The sequence below is a fragment of the Entelurus aequoreus genome, linkage group LG15, assembly GCF_033978785.1.
Source record: "Entelurus aequoreus isolate RoL-2023_Sb linkage group LG15, RoL_Eaeq_v1.1, whole genome shotgun sequence".
Classification (NCBI taxonomy): Eukaryota; Metazoa; Chordata; class Actinopteri; order Syngnathiformes; family Syngnathidae; genus Entelurus; species Entelurus aequoreus.
The window spans coordinates 6,532,808-6,553,732 of NC_084745.1; the positions used below are offsets into that span (position 1 = coordinate 6,532,808).

At 37.7% G+C, this 20,925-nt stretch overlaps 1 protein-coding gene across 1 annotated transcript; it reads right to left on the reverse strand.

The window, feature by feature from the left end:
* Positions 1-3,667: 3,667 nt before the first annotated feature.
* slc35g2b (solute carrier family 35 member G2b) lies at positions 3,668-10,582 on the reverse strand. The gene is made up of 2 exons (XM_062021935.1): positions 10,336-10,582; positions 3,668-5,052 (listed from the first exon to the last, which is right to left on the reverse strand). The coding sequence occupies exon 2, from the start codon at positions 5,034-5,036 to the stop codon at positions 3,804-3,806; it is 1,233 nt and encodes a 410-aa protein (XP_061877919.1). The 5' UTR covers positions 5,037-5,052; positions 10,336-10,582; the 3' UTR covers positions 3,668-3,803.
* Positions 10,583-20,925: the final 10,343 nt, after the last annotated feature.

The following is a 20,925-nucleotide window of genomic DNA, read 5'->3' on the forward strand; positions in this document are numbered from 1 at the left end:
AAACATTTTTGTGATTCATAAATTTAATTATAGGAACAAAAAATATTGATTTTTCCCGACAGTTTCTAGGCTTTGTGACTATTCCAAAAAACAAAAATATTAAGTAAAATATATGATGTATAAATAAATCCAACATGTATTGTTATTGAATACATATATCAAATTATCTTAATATTATTTTTCATTTGAATAGTGTATATTTTTCCCCCTAAAATGTCCTTACTTAAAGACCACCCTGTGTTCTATAAAATAAAGGTCTAACAAAATAAAAATGGTACATTAGGAATATATCCTCTCTGAGCTGCCACCTTATGGTGGTAGAGGAGTTTGCGTGTTCCAATGATCCTAGGAGCTATGCCCCTATGCTTCTATGCCCCCTGGTAGGGTCTCCCAAGACAAACAGGTCCTAGGTGAGGGATCAGACAAAGAGCAGCTCCAAGACCTTCATGGAAAATAACAATCAAGGACTTAGATTTCACCCGCCCGGACGCGGGTCACCGGGGCCCCCCTCTGGAGCCAGGCCCGGAGGTGGGGCACGATGGCGAGCGCCTGTCCCCATTGGCACAACCTGAATATGCAATGTTGGTCCCCCCTCCAATGGGCTCACCACTCATGGAAGGGGCCATAGAGGTCGAGTGCAGTGTGAGCTGGGCGGTAGCCAAAGGCAGGGCACTTGGCAGTCCGATCCTTGGCTACAATATCCAGCTCTTGGGATGTGGAACGTCACCTCGCTGGGGGGGAAGGAGCCTGAGCTAATGCGCGAGGTGGAGAAGTTCCGGCTAGATATAGTCGGACTCACTTCGACGCACAGCGGGGGCTCTGGAACCAGTTCTCTCGAGAGGGGCTGGACTCTCTTTCACTCTGGCGTCGCACGCAGTGAGAGGCGACGGGCTGGGGTGGCAATTCTTGTTGCCCCCCGGCTCAAAGCCTGCACGTTGGAGTTCAACACTGTGGACGAGAGGGTAGCTTCCTTCTGCCTTCGGGTGGGGGGGTCGCGTCCTGACTGTTGTTTGTGCTTACCCACCAAACAGCAGCTCAGAGTACCTACCCTTTTTGGATTCATTCGAGGGAGTACTGGAGAGTGCTCCCCCGGGTGATTCTCTTGTTCTACTTGGGGACTTCAACGCTCATGTTGTCAGCAACAGGGATTGGGAAGAATGGCCACCCGGAGTTGAACCCAAGTGGTGTTTTGTTATTGGACTTTTGTGCTCGTCACAGATTGTCCGTAACGAAAACCATGTTCAAACATAAGGGTGTCCATATGTGCACTTTGCACCAGGACACCCTAGGCCGGCGTTTCATGATCGACTTTGTAGTTGTGTCATCGGATTTACAGCCTCATGTTTTAGACACTCTGGTTAAGAGAGGGGTGGAGCCTTCTACTGATCACCACCTGGTGAAGAGTTGGCTGTTATGGTGGGGGAGGATGCCGGACAGATCTGGCAGGCCCAAACGCATTGTGAGGGTCCGCTGGGAACGTCTAGCAGAATCTCCTGTCAGAGAGAGTTTCAATTCCCACTTCCGGAAGAACTTTGAACATGTCACGAGGGAGGCGCTGGATATTGAGTCCGAGTGGACCACGTTCAGTACCTCTATTGTCGAGGCGGCCGATTGGAGCTGTGGCAGCAAGGTGGTTGGTGCCTGTCGTAGCGGTAATCCTAGAACCCGTCAAGCTGAAGAAAGAGTCCTATCGGGTCCTTTTGGCTCATGGGACTCCGGAGGTAGCAGACAGGTACCGACAGGCCAAGAGGTGTGCGGCTTCAGCGGTTGCAGAGGCAAATCTCGTACATAGGACGATATCCGTGAAGCCATGGAAAACGACTTCCGGATGGCTTCGAGGCGATTCTGGACCACCATCCGCCGCCTCAGGAAGGGGAAGCAGTGCAGTGTCAACACCGTGTATGGTGAGGACGGTGTTCTGCTGACCTCGACTTTGGATGTTGTAGATCGGTGGAGGGAATACTTCGAAGACCTCCTCAATCCCACCAACACGTCTTCCTATGAGGAAGCAGTGCCTGGGGAATCTGTGGTGGGATCTCACATTTCTGGGGCTGAGGTTGTTAAACGCTCCTCAGTGGCAGAGCCCCGGGGGTGGATGAGAACCGCCCGAAGTTCTTTAAGGCTCTGGATGCTATGGGGCTTTCTTGGTTGACAAGACTGCAACATTGCATGGACACCGGAGGCGGTACCTCTGGATTGGTAGACCAGAGTGGTGGTTCCTTTCTTTAAGAAGGGGAACCGGAGGGTGTATTCCAACTATCGAGGGGTCACACTCCTCAGCTTTCCCGGTAAAGTCTATTCACGTGTACTGGAGAGGAGGCTACGCCGGATAGTCGAAACTCAGATTTCGTCCTGGTCGTGGAACTGTGGACCAGTTCTATACTCTCGGCAAGGTTCTTGAGGGTGCATTGGAGTTTGCCCAACCAGTCTACATGTGCTTTGTGGACTTGGAGAAGGCATTCGACCGTGTCCCGAGGAAGTCCTGTGGGGAGTGCTCAGAGAGTATGGGGTATCGGACTGTCTGATTGTGGCGGTCCGCTCCCTGTATGATCAGTGTCAGAGCTTGGTCCGCATTGCAGGCAGTAAGTCAGACCCGTTTCCAGTGAGGGTTGGACTGTGCCAGGGCTGCCCTTTGTCACCGGTTCTGTTTGTAACTTTTATGGACAGAATTTCTAGGCACAGTCAAGGCAGTGAGGCGATCCGGTTTGGTGGCTGCAGGATTAGGTCTCTGCTTTTTGCAGATGATGTGGTGCTGATGGCTCCATCTGGCCAAGATCTTCAGCTCTCACTGGATCGGTTCGCAGCCGGGTGCGAAGCTACTGGGATGAGAATCAGCATCTCCAAGTCCGAGTCTATGGTTCTCGCCCGGAAAAGGGTGGAATGCCATCTCCTAGTTGGGAAAGAGATCTTTCCCCAAGTGGAGTTCAAGTACCTCGGAGTCTTGTTCACGAGTGAGGGAAGAATGGATCGTGAGATCGACAGGCGGATCGGTGCGGTATCCACAGTAATGCGGACGCCGCATCGATCCGTTGTGGTGAAGGAGCTGAGCCGGAAGGCAAAGCTCTCAATTTAACGGTCGATCTACGTTCCCATCCTCACCTATGGTCATGAGCTTTGGGTTATGATCGAAAGGACAAGATCATGGGTACAAGCGGCCGAAATGAGTTTCCTCCGCTGGGTGGCGGGGCTCTCCCTTAGAGATAGGGTGAGAAGCTCTGTCATCCGGGAAAAGCTCAAAGTAAAGCCGCTGCTCCTCCACATCGAGAGGAGCCAGTTGAGGTGGTTCGGGCTTCTGGTCAGGATTCCACCCGAACGCCTCCCTAGGGAGGTGTTTAGGGCACGTCCCTAGGGACGTAGGAGGCCACGGGGAAGACCCAGGACACGTTGGGAAGACTATGTCTCCCGGCTGCTCTGGGAACGCCTCGGGATCCCCCAGGAGGAGCCGGACGAAGTGGCTGGGGAGAGGGAAGTCTGGGCTTCCCTGCTTAGGCTGCTGCCCCCGCGACCCGACCTCGGATAAGCGGAAGAAGATGGATTGATGGATGGCATTAGGAATAGATGACATTAAAAGGAGAAAAACATTTTTGTTATACATATTTTGAATTATTACAATTATTATTTGTCTATCTGTATTGTGCAGATGAAGAAGACACGAGGCTGCGTGACAAACAAGATTTATTGATCACACCACAAGTCGCTGACGTCACGATTAGAAAAAAACAAACATCAATGGTCAACAATTGGGTCAAAGGTCACAGATGTTACACTCTTCTTCTTGTAAACATGACACAAAAGTCACCGCCTCACTTGATGGGCGAGTCCAAGATCTCCTGGTAATCCTGGCGCACGGCGCGGCCCATGCGGTACAGCTTGAGGCCGGTGAGGGCAAAGACGCTAACCACGATGAGCAGGGCGCCCAGGACGTCGTAGGCAGAGGGCACCATGCGCAGCACGATGAGCTGCAGGAACATGGCCACCACGATCTCCAGGTGCTGCACGGAGCTCACCAGGGCCGGGTGGAACTTGTTGAGGGCGTAGTAGACACCCAGGAAGGCCACGGTGGAGCAGACGCAGATCCCCGCCAGGTAGGCCCAGGTCTCGGCGTCCAGCGGGACGATGGGCTCCTGCATGGCGAACATGGTGGAGGCGCCCCACGCCGTGCCCGTCCAGCCAAAGGTGAAGAGCGCCGTCCACATGCTGACGCGCTCCTTGATGGCGCGGTACACAATCATGGCCAGGGCCGCGCTCAGGCCCGCCATGGCCGTCATAGTGTAGCCGAAGGCCTCCTTCCAGAAGCCCAGCCGGGACTGGTCCTGGCCCGCCACGTTGGGCACCATGACCAGGCACAGGCCGAAGACGCTGCCCACCACCGTCACCACGTCGGCGTAGGCCAGGCGCTCGTCCAGCAGCAGGAAGGCCAGCACGGCGCTGAAGACGGTGGTGGAGGCGCGCCACATGAGGGTGCCGTTGCTGGGCGGCACGATGGCGAAGGAAGTGTAGGCGCAGCTGATGGAGACCACGTTGCACACGCCGTAGAAGAAGAGGCGCAGGCGGTACCCCGGGGGTCCGAAGGGCGCCTCGTGGCGGTAGAAGACCACGGAGATGGCCAGGACCTGGATCACCGAGCGGATGAAGAGCAGCTCCAAGGACGGAACCTTGGAGCGGTCGGCCGCCAGGCGGGTGATCAACGCCACGCAGCCGTGCGCCACCGCCGCCCCGAACAACGCCGTCCACGTCACCCTGGAGGCCAGCACGTTGGCCTCGCCGAAACTGGCCAGCTGACCTCCCACCCCTCGCTCTCGGCCGCCGCCGCCGCCCTTCCCTGGCGTCTCCATGGTCCCGAACATTGTCCTCCCGCCGCTCGCCTCCGACACCAGCTTCCTGCCCGTGTCCGCCTCAGCGAAGGTGCCAAAGTCCTCGAAGGAGGGAGCCTCGTCGTAGCCTTCATCGCCCGGCTGGGGGAAGTGAGTGGCGTACTTGGCCGTCACCGCGCTGGGGTGGATCTTTACACGCTTCTTGGACGACGGCACCTCCATCTTGTTTCCACGCGACCTGAGGAACACATCGTCAGTCATTAGGGACTAGCTGCTGACATGGGGGGTGTGAGGGGTAAAGCGTATATCTTGACACATACAGATAAACATTCACTTCAGGGGGGCGTGAGAGGTAAAGCGTATATCTTGACACATACAGATAAACATTCACTTCAGGGGGGCGTGAGAGGTATTAACATATCTTGACACATACAGACAAACATTCACTACAAGGGGGGCGTGAGAGGTAATAGCATATATCTTGACACATACAGATAAACATTCACTTCAGGGGGGCGTGAGAGGTAAAGCGTATATCCTGACACATACAGATAAACATTCACTTCAGGGGGGCGTGAGAGTCAATAGTATATATCTTGACACATACAGATAAACATTCACTTCAGGGGGGTGTGAGAGGCAATAGTGTATATCTTGACACGTACAGATAAATATTCACTACATGGGGGGCGTGAGAGGTAAAGCGTATATCCTGACACATACAGATAAACATTCACTTCAGGGGGGCGTGAGAGGTAAAGCGTATATCCTGACACATACAGATAAACATTCACTTCAGGGGGGCGCGAGAGTTAATAGCATATATCTTGACACATACAGATAAACATTCACTTCAGGGGGGCGTGAGAGGCAACAGCGTATATCTTGACACATACAGATAAACATTCACTTCAGGGGGGCGTGAGAGGCAACAGCGTATATCCTGACACATACAGATAAACATTCACTTCAGGGGGGCGTGAGAGGCAATAGTATATATCTTGACACATACAGATAAACATTCACTTCAGGGGGGCGTGAGAGGCAATAGTATATATCTTGACACATACAGATAAACATTCACTTCAGGGGGGCGTGAGAGGCAATAGTATATATCTTGACACATACAGATAAACATTCACTTCAGGGGGGTGTGAGAGGCAATAGTGTATATCTTGACACGTACAGATAAACATTCACTTCAGGGGTATGTGAGAGGCAATAGCGTATATCTTGACACATACAGATAAATATTCACTACATGGGGGGCGTGAGAGGTAAAGCGTATATCCTGACACATACAGATAAACATTCACTTCAGGGGGGCGTGAGAGGCAATAGAATATATCTTGACACATACAGATAAACATTCACTTCAGGGGGCGTGAGAGGTAAAGCGTATATCCTGACACATACAGATAAACATTCACTTCAGGGGGGCGTGAGAGGCAATAGTATATATCTTGACACATAGAGATAAACATTCACTTCAGGGGGGCGTGAGAGGTAAAGCGTATATCTTGACACATACAGATAAACATTCACTTCAGGGGGGGCGCGAGAGGTAATAGCATATATCTTGACACATACAGATAAACATTCACTTCAGGAGGGCGTGAGAGGCAACAGCGTATATCTTGACACATACAAATAAAGATTCACTTCAGGGGGGGGGCCGAGAGGCAACAGCGTAATATTGTATATCTTGACACATACAAACAAACATTCACTTCAGGGGGGGCGTGAGAGGCAACAGCGTATATATCTTGACAAATACAGATAAACATTCACTTCAGGGGGGCGTGAGAGACAATAGCTTAATAGCATATATCTTGACACATACAAATAAACATTCACTTCAGGGGGGGCGTGAGAGACAATAGCTCGATAGCATGTATCTTGACACATACAAATAAACATTCACTTCAGGGGGGGTGAGAGACAATAGCTTAATAGCATCTTTAGTGTTAGTAAAGACTTATCTTGACACATACAGATTAAAAAAACAACATTATTAATTTAAGGGGTGGGGGTGAAAACAAAAATCTGTCTCAGGGGAGGCGTGAGAGACAATAGCTTAATAGCACCTTTAGTGTTAGTAAAGATTTATCTTGACACGTACAGATTAAAAAAACAACAATATTAATTTAAGGGGGTTGGGGTGAAAAAAAAATCTGTCTGGGGGGGGGGGGCGTGAGAGACAATAGCTTAATAGCATCTTTAGTGTTAGTAAAGATTTATCTTGACACATTCCAGTTTAAAAAACAACAACAACATTAATTTAAGGGGGTGGGGGGTGAAAAAAAAAAATTAGTCTCCGGGGGGAGTTTCTCGGGTGGCGGGGGGTGGGGGGGGGGCGTAAGAGACAATAGCTTAATAGCATCTTTAGTGTTAGTAAAGATTTATCTTGACACGTACAGATAATAAAAACAGCATTATTTAAGGGGGTGGGAAAAAACGTGTCTCTTAAGGGGGGGGGGGGGGTGAGAGACAATAGCTTAATAGCATCTTTAGTGTTAGTAAAGATTTATCTTGACACGTAGAGATAATAAAAACAGCATTATTTAAGGGGGTGGGAAAAAAATGTGTCTCTTAAGGGGGGGGGGTGTGAGAGACAATAGCTTAATAGCATCTTTAGTGTTAGTAAAGATTTATCTTGACACATTCCAGTTTAAAAAACAACAACAACATTAATTTAAGGGGGTGGGGGGTGAAAAAAAAAAAAGTGTCTCCGGGGGGAGTTTTTCGGGGGAAAGGGGGCGGGGGGCGTAAGAGACAATAGCTTAATAGCATCTTTAGTGTTAGTAAAGATTTATCTTGACACATACAGATTAAAAAAACAACAATATTAATTTAAAGGGGTGGGGGTGGGAAAAAAATCTGTCTCCGAGGGGGGGCGTGAGAGACAATAGCTTAATAGCATCTTTAGTGTTAGTAAAGATTTATCTTGACACATACAGATTAAAAAAACAACAATATTAATTTAAGTGGGTGGGGGTGAAAAAAAACTCTGTCTCGGGGGGGCGTGAGAGACAATAGCTTAATAGCATCTTTAGTGTTAGTAAAGATTTATCTTGACACGTAGAGATAATAAAAACAGCATTATTTAAGGGGGTGGGAAAAAAATGTGTCTCTTAAGGGGGGGGGGGGGTGTGAGAGACAATAGCTTAATAGCATCTTTAGTGTTAGTAAAGATTTATCTTGACACATTCCAGTTTAAAAAACAACAACAACATTAATTTAAGGGGGTGGGGGGTGAAAAAAAAAAAGTGTCTCCGGGGGGAGTTTCTCGGGGGAAAGGGGGCGGGGGGGGGGCGTAAGAGACAATAGCTTAATAGCATCTTTAGTGTTAGTAAAGATTTATCTTGACACATACAGATTAAAAAAACAACAATATTAATTTAAAGGGGTGGGGGTGGGAAAAAAATCTGTCTCCGAGGGGGGGCGTGAGAGACAATAGCTTAATAGCATCTTTAGTGTTGTAAAGATTTATCTTGACACATACAGATTAAAAAAACAACAATATTAATTTAAGTGGGTGGGGGTGAAAAAAAACTCTGTCTCGGGGGGGCGTGAGAGACAATAGCTTAATAGCATCTTTAGTGTTAGTAAAGATTTATCTTGACACATAAAATAATAAAAACAGCATTATTTAAGGGGGTGGGAAAAAAATGTGTCTCTTAAGGGGGGGGGGGGTGAGAGACAATAGCTTAATAGCATCTTTAGTGTTAGTAAAGATGTATCTTCACACATTCCGGTTTAAAAAACAACAACATTAATTTAAGGGGGTTGGGGTGAAAAAAAAATCTGTCTCGGGGGGGCGTGAGAGACAATAGCTTAATAGCATCTTTAGTGTTAGTAAAGATTTATCTTGACACATACAGATTAAAAAAACAACAATATTAATTTAAGTGGGTGGGGGTGAAAAAACCTCTGTCTCGGGGGGGGGGGGGCGTGAGAGACAATAGCATCTTTAGTGTTAGTAAAGATGTATCTTGACACGTACAGATAATAAAAAACAACATTATTTAAGGGGGTGGGGGTGGAAAAAAAATCTGTCTCCGGGGGGGGGGGGGGGGGGGCGTGAGAGACAATAGCTTAATAGCATCTTTAGTGTTAGTAAAGATTTATCTTGACACATAAAATAATAAAAACAACATTATTTAAGGGGGTGGGAAAAAATGTGTCTCTTAAGGGGTGGGGGGTGTGAGAGACAATAGCTTAATAGCATCTTTAGTGTTAGTAAAGATGTATCTTCACACATTCCGGTTTAAAAAACAACAACATTAATTTAAGGGGGTTGGGGTGAAAAAAAAATCTGTCTCGGGGGGGCGTGAGAGACAATAGCTTAATAGCATCTTTTGTGTTAGTAAAGATTTATCTTGACACGTAGAGATAATAAAAACAGCATTATTTAAGGGGGTGGGAAAAAAATGTGTCTCTTAAGGGGGGGGGGGGTGTGAGAGACAATAGCTTAATAGCATCTTTAGTGTTAGTAAAGATTTATCTTGACACGTACAGATAATAAAAACAGCATTATTTAAGGGGGTGGGGAAAAAATGTGTCTCTTAAGGGGGGGGGGGTGTGTGAGAGACAATAGCTTAATAGCATCTTTAGTGTTAGTAAAGCTTTATTTTGACACATACAGATAATAAAAACAGCATTATTTAAGGGGGTGGGAAAAAAATGTGTCTCTTAAGGGGGGGGGGGTGTGAGAGGCAATAGCTTAATAGCATCTTTAGTGTTAGTAAAGATGTATCTTCACACATTCCGGTTTAAAAAACAACAACATTAATTTAAGGGGGTTGGGGTGAAAAAAAAATCTGTCTCGGGGGGGTGTGAGAGACAATAGCTTAATAGCATCTTTAGTGTTAGTAAAGATTTATCTTGACACGTACAGATAATAAAAAACAACATTATTTAAGGTGGTGGGGGTGGAAAAAAAAATCTGTCTCCGGGGGGGGCGTGAGAGACAATAATTGTAAGCACTGAATCGACTAAACCTTTACTCTTGGCCCCGCCCACACACACACACACACACACACACACACACACACACACACACACACACACACACCCACACACACACACACACACACACACACACACACACACACACACACACACACACACACACACACACACACACACACACACACTCACACACACAGTGTATGTAGAGTGTGTGTTTACACATTGAGGCTGATTCGGTGTGATGGGATGACATTACATAACACACACACATGCACACACGCACACACACACGCACACGCACGCACACACGCACACACACATGCACACACACACACACACACGCACACACCGCATACCACAGTTGATGGCTAAAAAAAGAGTTAAAAAGGTGAAGGAGTGAGACCTCCTCATCAATCATATGGGGTGCGACCAGCAGGGGGCGGTCACGTGGTCATGATGAAGACGTGAAAGTGCACGACTAGAAAGAAGTGAAGAAGATGGAGGCAGTGACACACAACAAGTAGAAGAAGAAGTCAATATTCGGTACCTTCTGGTATTATTCAGTCATGTCTTCATCTTCATCCTCATCCTCATCCTCATCCTCCAGCGGCGAGGCGCGCGTACGGCGTGTGTGCGCGCGTGAGCTCGGTTCCCTCTTCAGCGTGAGGATGAGGAGGATGAAGCAGACGTGGAGGGTCTGAGGATGATGAAGATGATGAAGATGATGAAGCGAGAGGAGGAGGAGGAGGAGCAAAGTGATGAAGGCTGGGGGTTCCTCCTCTTCCTCCCGGAGGCTCCACCTGGCTGGAGGCGCGCGCACGAAGGAGCGCGTGTGACGTCATCACCTTTGAGGCAGATTGTTAATTGTTATTGATACGTCATCTTTGTTCAGGTATTGGCCAATCAGAGTCCAGTATTCCCCTCTATAAATGATTACATTGAAATTAACGAAATAAAAAAATGATTAAATGAATTCACGCTGACACTATTATGTGCATTTATTAATTTATTGTTTTAAATAATTATTATATTAATTTACTCTGACACTAATATGTGCATTTATTAATTTATTGTTTTAATTAAAATGGCAAAAAAATGTAAACGATTGTGTTAGTTGTTGTATACATTATACCATACTGTATATACTAACAATATACATATATAAACATGAAAACATACTGTATATATTAACAATATACATATCATTATACTATATTGTATATATTAACAATATAGATATATAAATATCATATTATACTGTATATATTAACACTATACATATATAAACATCATACCATACTGTATATATTAACAATATACACATAATTATACCATACTGTATATATTAACAATAAACATATATAAACATTATACCATACTGTATATATTAACGATAAATCTATATAATCATTATACTATACTATATATATTAACAACATACATATATAAACATTATACCATACTGTATATATTAAAAATACACACATATAAACATATTATACTGTGTATATTAACAACATACATATATAAACATTGGACCATACTGTATATATTAACAATATAAATATATAAACATTATATCATACTGTATATATTAACAATAAATCTATATAAACATTAAACCATACTGTATGTGTTAACGATAAATCTATATAATCATTATACTATACTGTATATATTAACAATATACATATATAAACATTATACCATACTGTATATATTAAAAATACACACATATAAACATACTGTGTATATTAACAACATACATATATAAACATTATACCATACTGTATATATTAACAACATACATATATAAACATTATACCATACTGTATATATTAACAACATACATATATAAACATTATACCATACTGTATATATTTACAACAAACATATATAAACATTGTACCATACTGTATATATTAACAATATACATATATAAACATTATACCATACTGTATGTGTTAACGATAAATCTATATAATCATTATACTATACTGTATATATTAACAATATACATATATAAACATTATACCATACTGTATATATTAACAATATACATATATAAACATTATATCATACTGTATATATTAACAATAAATATATATAAACATCATACCATACTGTATATATTAACAATAAATATAAATAAACATCATACCATACTGTATATATTAACAATATGCACATATAAACATTATACCATACTGTATATATTAACAATATACATATATAAAAATTATACCATACTGTATATATTAACAATATACATATATAAACATTATATTATACTGTATATATTAACAACATACATATATAAACATTGGACCATACTGTATATATTAACAATATACATATATAAACATTATACCATACTGTATATATTAACGATAAATCTATATAATCATTATACTATACTATACATATTAACAACATACATATATAAACATTATACCATACTGTATATATTAAAAATACACACATATAAACATATTATACTGTGTATATTAACAACATACATATATAAACATTGTACCATACTGTATATATTAACAATATAAATATATACACATTATATCATACTGTATATATTAACAATAAATCTATACAAACATTAAACCATACTGTATGTGTTAACGATAAATCTATATAATCATTATACTATACTGTATATATTAACAATAAATCTATGTAATCATTATACTATACTGTATATATTAACAATATACATATATAAACATCATACCATACTGTATATATTAACAATACATATATAAACATTATACCATACTGTAAATATCAATCAATCAATGTTTACTTACATAGCCCTAAATCAGGAGTGTCTCAAAGGGCTGCACAAGCCACAACGACATCCTGGGCTCAGATCTCACATCAGGGCAAGGAAAAACTCCCCAAGCTTCTGCTTGAATCTTTGACCACTCCTCTTGACAAAATTGCTGCAGTTCAGCTAAATGTGTTGCTTTTCTGACATGGACTTGTTTCTTCAGCATTGTCCACACCTTTAAGTCAGGGTGGAGGGTTGTACAGTTCCACAAAGTGGAGACCAATATGTCTTTTATTTGTGTGCTTAGCTTCTTTTTACACCAATATGACTTCAAATATTACTTGCACTCTCAAAGTCCTACTTTTTGTTAGAGGGTTAGTCATCACTTTTATGACAACCACGCGAGTGAGCATTTAGAATGAATCTTTTGGATGGCACTTTCATCGCCATGACAACGGTCGCTAAGCAGGCAGCCTCAGTGGCTTTGGTGTTGAAGTGATTGAGATAATCCTCCCGTTAGGATCAATAACAACATTTGATGAGCTCCACGTTATCGACCGCTGCAATCAGCCAGGAAAAGTCAAGCGATTGACGAAGAAGATGCTGTGATCTGGAACATTCTGTCACAGTTTACTGAGGCAGCAATAAAATATTACTATCACATTTTAATACTGCAACCATGTAAATACTAGTTTTATGTTAGGATATGTAGTGGATTGTCCGAAGCTTAAGCAGGCAACAAAAGTAGTTTAGTACAACAAATTTATTTACCCATTATCAGAAGTGCAGGTTGAATTGAGTTGGTCGTGCAGACAAACCACAAGTTACTCCGGAGCCAACAAGACACACTCAAGCCAAAATCACTCCCGAGTTCCGGTCTTCTGCCATTTTTTATATGTCTGTTGTGCGTCATCGTTCCTTATCGAGTGCGTCAGTGTCTTGTTTTGCTTTTCCTATCTGTTCCATAACAACTCCAATCCTTTAGACAGTCAACACATTCTATAGACAGGTTGGCACGACTTAATATTCACTTTTGTCCCACAACTGGTCCATTCAATGGCACAAAAATACAAGAGTATTGAAAATGAGCGGACATTCTTAAAAGACAAGAAATATAGGTCAAAAGGTCAGAAATTCTACTACATACCCGCCTTCCAGGGTCTTAAGACCCTGGACCAAAACAATTTCTGATATAGACCACTAACTTAAATCTCTACCGCAGATAGAGGCAAAAACCTCAATGTTTTTATACGAGGCAAAAATTCCGTCTATGACCTTCCTTCAGAGCGATCGCTGTTACCAGCCTGCAGTAAAACCATCTCACAGAACACAATTAGTGGCCTACCCTTTGATTTAGTAAAGGAAAAACAAATACTTTGATCATGAACATCATTGAACATAAATAGATGAATGTATATAGACTCATGACTGTAAGACATTTTCAAATATATTTTTCCCGGCATTTGCAATGAATGTAGTTACCAATATTGTTAATTATCAATTGATTATTAACACACAACTGAATTTCGTATGAGTCCATTAACCCGTTTCATTGGAGCAGCACCTGCGTTATCAAACTGACCAACACGGATCACCGGCCTCTAAGGCGCCATAGGACCACCAGGAATCACCCAGCAACCTACAGACATCGTGTCTGGTCAGTCCCATACAGTTTCACCAAGTTTCACCAAAGCTCTACCATATGGAGCCCGAGACGCCACCTGTCTATTCTGCAGCCATTAAACAGATTCGTGACAACTTGGCTCAGTTGATCTCCTTTACCGGAGTCACTGAATGGTCACCTAATATGAGGCTTTTTTACACGCTGAGTCACAAGGACTAGGGACCGCTGCAGTTTCCACATAGACAGGTGTCTCGCACTTTCACAGACGTATCAATTTTATATGGGCCAAATGTCACACCAGTTAGCAACCTTTGCCTTAAATTTATCTTTGTCCAACTCTGGCTAATTCTGATGCACTTGCAGAAAGAAGCATCCTCTGCCAGCAACGACAGAGGATGAAGAGGTTAAAATAAATTTTTCGTCTCACATCGTCTGTGCTTCTACACTCCAAACCACCAAAATTCTATCAACAGTCCCCTTATGTAAAAAACAGGAGATTACAAGTTTTCAACAAACACACAGACAAATGATCACATATAAAACAACTCAATCCAACCATAATTTACCCCAGTCCAGGTTGTTTTTGGAGAACCTGACTAAACCTATCTTTTATCAAAAATAGATTCAGCAATTAGTCTTATCGATCCGGCTCTCTCCAGGCAGAAAATGTTTACACTTTAAAGCAAACTGCTTACCTTGTTATGCGCGCGTGTAGCACACTGTCTGCCTGACTGAGAGAGCGGAGCGGCTGTCGACCTGTAGCTTCTAAACCATCCTGTTCGTGACGCCAATTTGTGTAGTGGATTGTCCGAAGCTTAAGCAGGCAACAAAAGTAGTTTAGTACAACAAATGTATTTACCCGTTATCAGAAGTGCAGGTTGAATTGAGTTGGTCGTGCAGACAAACCACAAGTTACTCCGGAGCCAACAAGACACACACAAGCCAAAATCACTTCCGAGTTCCGGTCTTCTGCCATTTTTTATATGTCTGTTGTGCGTCATCGTTCCTTATCAAGTGCGTCAGTGTCTTGTTTTGCTTTTCCTATCTGTTCCATAACAACTCGAATCCTTTAGACAGTCAACACATTCTATAGACAGGTTGGCACGACTTAATATTCACTTTTGTCCCACAACTGGTCCATTCAATGGCACAAAAATACAAGAGTATTGAAAATGAGCGGACATTCTTAAAAGACAAGAAATATAGGTCAAAAGGTCAGAAATTCTACTACAATATGTTTACATTAATGTTTATTTTCATTTCTTGTTTCTTTTTGCTTTTTATTATTACTATCATTATTATTATTATTGTTTTTGTTATTCATTCTTGAATGGCTTTTTTGTTGTTTTTTTTGCAAAATTTGTTTGTTTTTGTTTTGTCTACATATTCGAAATAAACATGAAAGAAAGAAAGAAAGAAAGAAAATGTATACAAATGTTTCATACATAAAATGTTTAATATATAAATGTCAATGCATGCTTAATGTATAAATACATCTTTAATATATAAATGTCAATAAATGTTTCATACATAAAATGTTTCATGTATAAATGTCAAAAATGTTTAATATATAAATGTAAATAAATGTTTAATATATAAATGTCATTACGAGTTTAATGTACAAATGTCAATAAATGTTTCATGTATAAAAATATATATATATATAAAACTACATATAAGTTTAATGTATAAATGTAAACACATGTTTCATCCATAAAATGTTTGATGTATAAATGTCAATAAATGTTTGATGTATAAATGTAATTTTTTAATATTTAAATGTAAATACATCTTTAATATATAAATGTGAACAAATGTTTACTATATAAATGTCAATATATCTTTAATATATAAATGTTAATAAATGCTTAATATATAAATGTATATAAATGTTTAATGTATAAATGTAAATAAATGTTTAATGTATAAATGTCAATACATCTTTATACATATATATGAATGTAAATAAATGTTTAATATATAAATGTAAGTACATCTTCAATATTTAAATGTAAACACGTCTTTAATATATAAATGTAAATAAATGTTTAATGTATAAATGTAAATACATCTGTAATATATAAATGTAAATAAATGTTTAATATATAAATGTGAATACATCTTTAATATTTAGATGTGAATACATCTTTAATATATAAACGTAAATAAATGTTTAATGTATAAATGTAAGTACAACTTTAGTATATAAATGTAAATAAATGTTTGATGTATAATGTATATGCAACTTTAATATATAAATGTAAATAAATGTTTAATATATAAATGTAAATACATCTTTAATATTTAAATGTGAATACATCTTTAATATATAAATGTAAATACATCTTTACTATATAAACGTAAATAAATGTTTAATGTATAAATGTGAATACATCTTTAATATTTAAATGTGAATACATCTTTAATATATAAATGTAAATACATGTTTATTATATAAATGTAAATACATCTTTATTATATAAATGTGAACACATTTTAATATGTAAATGTCAATACATCTTTAATATATATGTAAATAAATGTTTAATGTATAAATGTAAATACATCTTTAATATATAAATGTAAATACATCTTCAATATTTAAATGTAAATACATCTTTAATATATAAATGTAAATACGTCTTCAATATATAAATGTAAATAAATGTTTAATGTATAAATGTGAATACATCTTTAATATTTAAATGTGAACACATCTTTAATATATAAACGTAAATAAATGTTTAATGTATAAATGTAAGTACAACTTTAGTATATAAATGTAAATAAATGTTTGATGTATAATGTAAATGCAACTTTAATATATAAATGTAAATACATGTTTAATATATAAATGTAAATACATCTTTAATATTTAAATGTGAATACATCTTTAATATATAAATGTAAATACATCTTTAATATATAAACGTAAATAAATGTTTAATGTATAAATGTGAATACATCTTTAATATTTAAATGTGAATACATCTTTAATATATAAATTTAAATACATGTTTATTATATAAATGTAAATACATCTTTATTATATAAATGTGAACACATTTTAATATGTAAATGTCAATACATCTTTAATATATATGTAAATAAATGTTTAATGTATAAATGTAAATACATCTTTAATATATAAATGTAAATACATCTTCAATATTTAAATGTAAATACATCTTTAATATATAAATGTAAATACATCTTCAATATATAAATGTAAATAAATGTTTAATGTATAAATGTGAATACATCTTTAATATTTAAATGTGAATACATCTTTAATATATAAACTTAAATAAATGTTTAATGTATAAATGTAAGTACAACTTTAGTATATAAATGTAAATAAATGTTTGATGTATAATGTAAATGCAACTTTAATATATAAATGTAAATAAATGTTTAATATATAAATGTAAATACATCTTTAATATTTAAATGTGAATACATCTTTAATATATAAATGTAAATACATCTTTACTATATAAATGTAAATAAATGTTTAATGTATAAATGTGAATACATCTTTAATATTTAAATGTGAATACATCTTTAATATATAAATGTAAATAAATGTTTATTATATAAATATAAATACATCTTTATTATATAAATGTGAACACATTTTAATATGTAAATGTCAATACATCTTTAATATATATGTAAATAAATGTTTAATGTATAAATGTAAATACATCTTTAATATATAAATGTAAATACATCTTCAATATTTAAATGTAAATACATCTTTAATATATAAATGTAAATACATCTTCAATATATAAATGTAAATAAATGTTTAATGTATAAATGTGAATACATCTTTAATATTTAAATGTGAACACATCTTTAATATATAAACGTAAATAAATGTTTAATGTATAAATGTAAGTACAACTTTAGTATATACATGTAAATAAATGTTTGATGTATAATGTAAATGCAACTTTAATATATAAATGTAAATAAATGTTTAATATATAAATGTAAATACATCTTTAATATTTAAATGTGAATACATCTTTAATATATAAATGTAAATAAATGTTTATTATATAAATATAAATACATTTTTAATATATAAATGTGAACACATTTTAATATATAAATGTCAATACATCTTTAATATATATGTAAATAAATGTTTAATGTATAAATGTAAATACATCTTTAATATATAAATGGAAATACATCTTCAATATTTAAATGTAAATACAACTTTAATATATACATGTAAATACATCTTCAATATTTAAATGTGAATACATCTTTAATATATACATGTAAATACATCTTCAATATTTAAATGTGAATACATCTTTAATATATAAATGTAAATACATCTTCAATATTTAAATGTGAATACATCTTTTATATATAAATGTAAATACATCTTTAATATATAAATGTAAATACATCTTCAATATTTAAATGTGAATACATCTTTAATATATAAATGTAAATAAATGTTTCATATATAAATGTCAATAAATCTTAATATATAAATGTCAATAAAAGTTTGGTGTATAAATCAATGATACATACTGTATACAAATATAAATAAATGTTTAATGTACGTTTGCATAACAAATAAAAGTTTAGTGAATTAATGTCATTAAATGTTTGGTGTATAAATGTCAATACATTCTTAATGTATAAATGCAAATAAATGTAAATACATGTTTAATATATACAGTACATGAAAATAAATGTTTCATGTATAAATGTCAAAAAAATGCCTAATATATAAATGTAAATAAATGTTTAATGAACAAATGTAAATACAAGTTTGGTGAATTAATGCCAATAAATGTTTGGTGTATGATTGTAAATACATGTTTATTGTATGAATATAAATAAACATTTAATGAATAAATGTAAAATGGATTTTAATGTAATAAATGTTTGGTGTACGATTGTAAATGGATGTTTAGTATAAATGTAAATCCATGTTTGGTGTGTAAATGTCCATAAACATTGCAGTTGTGCGGGCAAGTGGAACATAAAGGTGTGTAATACAGTCAAGACGAAGGGATGAATTCTCCATGAGAAGTCAGCACTTTCTAAATGCAGCCTTTTCAAATATGCATGAAGAGCGAGGAGGATTCCTCCTGAGAGGCTTTTCTGTTGTTGCTCGAAATATCCTCTCACACAAAAAGGGCTAAGACGAGGAGCGAGGACATTATTCATCATAATAGGAGAGTGGAAAGGACAAATAGTGGACGGAAACATGTCACCCATGTGGAGTGAGGCCTGCAGCTCATTATGATTACCATATTTCAACAATATTACACTACCAAAAACACCAACAATCAGAAACAAAAAGCAACAAAAAAAAATAAACAGTACTTTTGATTATTATTATTATTATTATTATTATTATTATTATTATTATTATTGCACAAACTGCTGCCTCATGAAACAAAAAGGTGAGTGCCCCTAAGAAAAGGCATTGAAGCTTAGGGAAGGCTATGCAGAACCAAACTAAAACTGAACTGGCTACAAAGTCCACAAAAACAGAATGCTGGATGACAGCAAAGACTTACTTACTTACGGCGTCCGAACATGACGTGACCGTCGACAATGTCCCCACAAAGAAGGATAAAAACCACTGAAATATTCTTTGACGAAACAAAGACATAAACATGTCAATATTGGTGAACTGGATGAATGTAATAATAATAATATTGATAATGGTAATAATATCAATATAGATAATAATGATGATGATAATAATAATAACTATAATAATGATGATATATCATCATTATTATTATTATTATTGTTGATAATAATACAATAATTATAATAGGGAGGTGTTTCGGACACATCCGACTGGTAGGAGGCCACGGGGAAGACCCAGGACACGTTGGGAAGACTATGTTTCCCGGCTGGCCTGGGAACTCCTCAAGATCCCACGGGAGGAGCTGGATGAAGTGGCTGGGGAGAGGGAAGTCTGGGCTTCCCTGCTTAGGCTGCTGCCCCCGCGACCCGACCTCGGATAAGCGGAAGAAGATGGATGGATGGATGGAATAATTATTATAAAAATTGTGATCATAAAAATCATAATTATTTTTATCTTTATTAATTACAGTAATGATATTATTAAAATAATATAGATAATATTAACAATAATGCTAATATTAATGAAAATAATGATGACGATAATAATAATTATTATAATATGATTATGATAATCATTATTATTGATACTAATTAATAATAATCCTAATAAAATAATGATAATAACAATAATATTATTAATTTTGATAATAATAATAATGGCGATATTGATATACATAAGGATAATGATAATAATAATTATTATTATTATTTTCGTTTTTATGAATAATAATGTACCAATATTAATATTAAAATAATAATGATAGTCATAATAATAATACTAAAAATACTAATGATAGTGATAATTGTCAGAATAATTGTATCTAAGTTATCACAAAACTTTGTGTTACATTAAGTTCAGCTCGCCCTGCGAGAGGACAAAAGCTGTCTTTTATCCTACCAAGCAAAAGGCTCTACTGTGTAGGATGGGAAGCGACATGAAGGTGTCGGTTTCTTTGATGTATTGTAATCCAAGATTGTGTCTTTACCCGAGATCTACAAAGCGGCGCTCCAGGCACCTTTTCTTTGAACTGTTTTGTAACCAAAGGCGGCGGCTGTTTACGACCCCCCCTCCCTTAGAAACAGCTGTTGCC